Source organism: Octopus bimaculoides, chromosome 2 (genome assembly GCF_001194135.2).
Source record: "Octopus bimaculoides isolate UCB-OBI-ISO-001 chromosome 2, ASM119413v2, whole genome shotgun sequence".
Lineage (NCBI taxonomy): Eukaryota > Metazoa > Mollusca > Cephalopoda > Octopoda > Octopodidae > Octopus > Octopus bimaculoides.
This window is the reverse complement of record NC_068982.1, coordinates 15126823-15132614: the sequence shown is the minus strand read 5'-3', so window position 1 is coordinate 15132614 and position 5792 is coordinate 15126823. Positions and strand designations below refer to the sequence as shown.

The window sequence follows — 5792 nt, the reverse complement described above, 5'->3', positions numbered from 1 at the left end:
AAATGTGTTTTAAAAAGGTTTTCAAAAACCTCACAGTTCGTAGCCTAGACCAGAGGTTTTCAAACTGTGGTCCACGGACGACAGGGGGTCTGCAAGGACAGCAAATACTTTTTATGGGCAATTTGATTTTATATATGTTTTTTTAATCGAAATCTTTTAATTGACAATAAACGTATTTGTTAAATACTGTTAAATAAATAAATGTAAAAATATATGTTATTTTAAGCAAATATTTATGTATAAATTTCATAAGCGTTTATAAGGGGGTCCCTAAGGTAAAGCCTGAAATATAAAGGGGTCCGCAAGTCAAAAAGTTTGAAAACCCCTGGCCTAGACAACCGATGTATTAACATGACTGAGATGTATGTGAAATGCCTGCAAGATCTTTGCTTTGCAATGTTGGTTTTTTTTACTTCCTCATTATTATTTTATATCTGTTTCCCATTCAAGTAAAAATTGGATGGTTTGACAGGATCTGATGAGCCAAAGAACTATGTTTTGCTCCAACGTCTCAGTAGCTTTATGACCTTCCTAACACCAACCACTCTACAGTGTATATGGGCAGGCGTGTAGCTAGGGTGGGGAAAACAGGGCACATGCCTTGGGTGCCACTTTGAGGGGGGCATAATTTTCGCCAAGATCATTTTCTAATTAAGCCATTAAAAAAAATTTTTTTAATATTTTCAGGCATGGTTTGTTATAATTATCACCATCCACGCTACTAGATAGAATAGATATTTTTACCTGAGCTCACAAAATGCATGCACTGACCCACTTTTTGGTGAGGGAGGGGGGGAGTGCAATTTTGATGCTAGCCCTGGGTGCCATTTACCCCAAATATTCCCCAGTATATGGGTACATGTTTTCCTGACATCAGCATTATATGAAGTGTCTTACTCCAGGCAACATTCTCTCAACCTTGTGTCGCCTCTACTTGATTCACAGAGTGCACCAGGAAACTTTTTTCATGGCACCAGTGCTAGTGAGGTTACCATGTTACTCGCAAGACTCTGGAGATTTGCAAAATGTGAACAACTTACTCAACCGGCCTAAAATAAGACATGGAAGAAAAGTTGTTATTGTGATGCTCAGTGCATCTTATTTGTGACTCTGTCTTCAAAAGGGAAGTTGAAAAAAGAAAAAAAAGGGATTACTGTGAAGTCACTGGATTAATCAAACAACCTGATGAGCATCATGAAGAGACAAAACTGACACGGTATGGGAACATGTTGCTATGTTTTGCTAAAAAAACATCTCGTAAGGAATAATTCCAGAACGAAGTAGGGGAGATGAGAAGAGGGAAAGGATGGAAGATAGCTTCAACATTAGCATAACATGAACTTATAACATGAAATTATAAGAAACGGAAAAGGTGAATTTGTTGATCTTCAGAGTTATCCAAACAGCCTATAATATAAAGTTGATAATGATGATGTTATATAGCTGTTATACAAGGCTTGTAGTTAGATTTTCATGAACACTGAAATAATTTATCATAGGATTATGTTTACATGAAGTCATCTTTCTCCTCATCTCAGCGATAGAAGACATGCCTATTTATGAGTACATTCAGTACTCATAAATCACATTCCATTCTTTAAGATATTCTTGGAATAAAAAACAAAGCAGTCACATATTTCCTTTCATTTCCCAACGTTGTTTGTGTTCAAATCTATAAAAGAAAAGGAAAAAACTCAAATTACATACATATTGACATGAATAAAACAAAAAAATAAACACTTGTGTTTTAGGAGGGTCATTATGCCAATAACACATGCCCTGGTTAAATATCACTTATTTATTTTTAGACAATCAATCAAATATTTAATCAACACACCAATCAATCATTTGTTTAATGTGTTGGTTAAACAAACAATTGGTTAGTCTTGTTGGTTAGATGTTTAACCAACTGACTAACAATAAAGAAGTGATATTGCACAAGTGAGTATGTTATTGGTGCAATGACCCTCCCAAGACACAGGATTTGCTTCAAAGTAGGAATTCACATCAAGAATCTTGTAAACCAAATACAAGAATGCATTTCTCCTGCTGTGCCAATGGCTCCACCAGCTCACGGCCTCAGAGAATCACTCAACAATATTAAACAGCTTCCAACAATCTTTCGACAGAAAGTGTGTGGAAGCCCATAGGATGGCTTGTACCAGTAATTCAAAGGCCCAGCTTTGTCACATACTGTTTCAAATGACTCTGCCTGAGAGTATGCAAAGTGTCCACAGGACTGTGTGATACTTAACTACTTATCCTCTAATTCTTTGAACCTGAGGTTAGAAATTCTGACAGAGTTCCATTTGTTTCATTATTTCAGTATCAGAGGTCGACTTTGCCTTTCATCCTTTTGGGGTAGATAAATAAAGTACCAGTTGCGTACTGAGCTCAATCTAATCGACTGGCCCCCTCCCCCAAAATTTCAGGTCTTGTGCCTAGGGTAGAAAAGATTATTTGAGTATCAGTTGAGCACTGGAGTTGAGGTAATCCGCTTACCCACTCCCCCAAAATTGCGGGCCTTGTGCCAAAATCTGAAGCCATTACTCTTTTACTTGTTTCAGTCATCTGACTGTGGCCATGCTGGGGCACCGCCTTTAGTCGAGTAAATCGATCCCAGGACATATTCTTTGTAAGCCTAGTACTTATTCTATCAGTCTCTTTTGCCAAACCGCTAAGTTACAGGGACGTAAACACACCAGCATCGGTTGTCAAGCGATGTTGTGGTGACAAACACAGACACACAAACATATTCACACACACATATATATACATACATACGACGGGCCTCTTTCGGTTTCCGTCAATGACAAATCCACTCACAAAGCTTTGGTCGGCCCGAGGCTATAGTTGAAGACACTTACCCAAGGTGCCACGCAGTGGAAATGAACCTGGAACCATGCGGTTCGTAAGCAAGCTCCTTACCACACAGCCACTCATTCATAAAAAACCAGGCAACTACTGGAGTCAATGGTATCAACTAACCCCTCCCCTCAAAGCTACTAGCTTCATAACTAAATTAAAAACGATTGTATTTCTAATAATGCAAAATTCTTACCCCCAGTGTAGCTTCTTCTTTTTCTTAGCTTTGACAGTCATTTCCTCAGCCTAAAAACATAGAAATGACAAAAAATTTGACTTTACAAAAATGTTGATTTCTGAGATACAAAATCTTATAAATTTGAAATCTGAAATCGAAATCGAACCGAATCCAACGACTGGCACCTATGCCAGCCTCTCCTTCATTGGACACTAAACTTGGCTTGCGAAGACCTGTTGGGGCAAGTGAAATTGAAATCGTAATTGAACCATATTCGATGACTGGCACCTGCTCCAGAGAAGCACTAACAGCACTGTCTGAGCGTGTTCATTGCCAGAGCAGCTGTTTGGCTTCTGTGCTAGTGGCCCGTAAATAGCACCATTTAAGCATAATCGTTACCAGCGTTGCCTTCTAGCACTTGTGCTGGTGGCATGTTAGAAAATCTTTTGAGCTAGGTTGTTACCAGTGCCGCTGAACTGGCTCCTGTGCAGGTGGCATGTAAAAAACACCTTTTAGAGCATAGCTGTTGCCAGTACCGTGTGACTGGCCCTCGTGCCGGTGACATGTAAAAGCACTCACTACACTCTCAGAGTGGTTGGCGTTAGGAAGGGCATCCAGCTGTAGAAACTCTGCCAGATCAGATTGGAGCCTGGTGCAGCCTTCTGGCTTGCCAGTCTTCAGTCAAATCGTCCAACTCATGCTAGCATGGAAAGCGGAAGTTAAACGATGATGATGATGAAAACAGAAATGGGCATCTATGTCATTAATGCTATTTCTAAAGACATTTGTTTCTTCTCTTGTAATTCTCAAAAGGTACAAAAAAACATTTTCCAACAGGTAACTGAAATTCCCTTGCAGTACAATACTAAGAGCACTTTGTGATGACATTGAATTCTTATCGTAATACAAGATTTCAGAATACACAGGGAAGACAGAAATGAGGTGATGTGACGCTCATGCTTTGCTCAATTGCATAAGGAAATTTAAAAAAAAAAGATGAAATCACAACAACTGGGAATAAGAACTAAGTGGGTAGACTTGATTCATTAACATTCCCTTCTCTAGTTTCTTCTCTCTTCTGGGGAATATTGATTTTTAACAAAGATTCAAAGACTTGACAAATTTTGTGGGGAAGGAATAAAGTCAGTGATACAGAGTCAGTTCATAGCAGGGATATGACACTTTATTGATAATGGTGCCACGTAAAAAGCACCTGTGCCAGCACCATGTATATTAAGAATACTAAGAAATTGAAAATAAGTAAATAGAAGAGTCTACATTATTTACATTTGACAGATATTTGTCCTCATCTTGTTTGTTGTTAACGCAATGTTTCGGCTGATATACCCTCCAGCCTTCATCAGGTGTCTTGGGGAAATTTTGAACCTGGGTTCTCATTCCTAAGGTATTTTTCGATGATGTTGTTATTATTATTATTATTATTATTATTCAGGTCACTGCCTGGAATCAAACTCGGAATTTTGGGGTTAGTAGCCCGCGCTCTTAACCACTACGCCATAGGCCCACGGGCTACTAACCCCAAGATTCCAAGTTCGATTTCAGGTAGTGACCTGAGCAGCAGCAGCAGCAGCAACAACAAGAACCCAGGTTCGAAATTTCCCCAAGACACCTGATGAAGGTTGGAAGGTATATCAGCTGAAACATTGTGTTAACAACAAACAAGATGAGGACAAATATCCGTCAAATGTAAATAATGTACATAGAGCGTGGCCATTGCCAGTACTGCCGGACTGGCCCTCGTGCCGGTGGCATGTAAAAGCACCCACTACACTCTCGGAGTGGTTGGCGTTAGGAAGGGCATCCAGCTGTAGAAACTCTGCCAGATCAGATTGGAGCCTGGTGCAGCCATCCGCTTCGCCAGTCCCCAGTCAAATCGTCCAACCCATGCTAGCATGGAAAGCGGACGTTAAATGATGATGATGATGATGATGAATTCCTCATCTCTTAAATATAGAACTATAGAAGAGTCTAATTACCTTTTTCCGTTTTAAGTATTCCCGGGCATCAAAAGAACCTGTAATTTTTACAGCAAACTGCAAAGGAAAAAAGAATAGTAAGATTAGATCATGATTTGTAAACACATTTGGTTTCCTTTACATAAGTGGTTCTTAACCATTTTTTACTTATGGACCATTTGCTTCCAATTTTACTCAAGTGGATCCTCAGAATAATTCAATGTTTAAAAAATTTGTCTTATATTTTTACAATTAAATATTATGAAGAGTTGTATAAAAATTTGTTAGCTGTTGCCAGTACTGCCTGACTGGCCTTCATGCCGGTGACATGTAAAAGCACCCACCACACTCTCGAGGTGGTTGGCGTTAGGAAGCGCATCCAGCTGTAGAAACTCTGCCAGATCAGATTGGAGCCTGGTGTAGCCATCTGGTTCGCCAGTCCTCAGTCAAATCGTTCAACCCATGCTAGCATGGAAAGTGGACGTTAAACGATGATGATGATATTTTGTGTATTCATCATTATCATTGTTTAACATCCGCTCTCCATGCTGGCATGGGTTGGATGGTTTGACTGAGGATTGGCAAGCCAGGTGACTGCACCAGACTCCAATATGTTCTGGCAAGGTTTCTACAGCTGGATGCTCTTTCTTACGTGCCCCCAGCATGGGGGCTAGTCAGGCGGCACTGGCATCGACCATGCTTGAATGGTGATTTTTTATGTGCCACCAGCATGGGAACCAGTCAGAACCAATTTATTACTTATAAATTTTAAC

General features: G+C 39.8%; 1 protein-coding gene across 2 annotated transcripts in view; it reads right to left on the bottom strand.

The window, feature by feature from the left end:
- Positions 1-5792, bottom strand: part of LOC106876004 (protein FAM204A) — a 15634-nt gene that overhangs the window by 3172 nt on the left and 6670 nt on the right. Inside the window, exons 5-7 of one of the 2 annotated variants that reach the window (XR_008266517.1) lie at positions 5041-5097; positions 3062-3111; positions 1512-1672 (exon numbers count right to left, since the gene is read on the bottom strand). Coding sequence is in view for 1 of the 2 variants with exons in the window: in XM_014924357.2 (XP_014779843.1) it covers positions 1630-1672; positions 3062-3111; positions 5041-5097 (150 nt within the window). In the remaining variant the exon portion in view is untranslated. Of the gene's footprint in view, positions 1-216; positions 1673-3061; positions 3112-5040; positions 5098-5792 lie in introns of those variants that run through there. The other variant, XM_014924357.2, reaches the window with a different exon arrangement.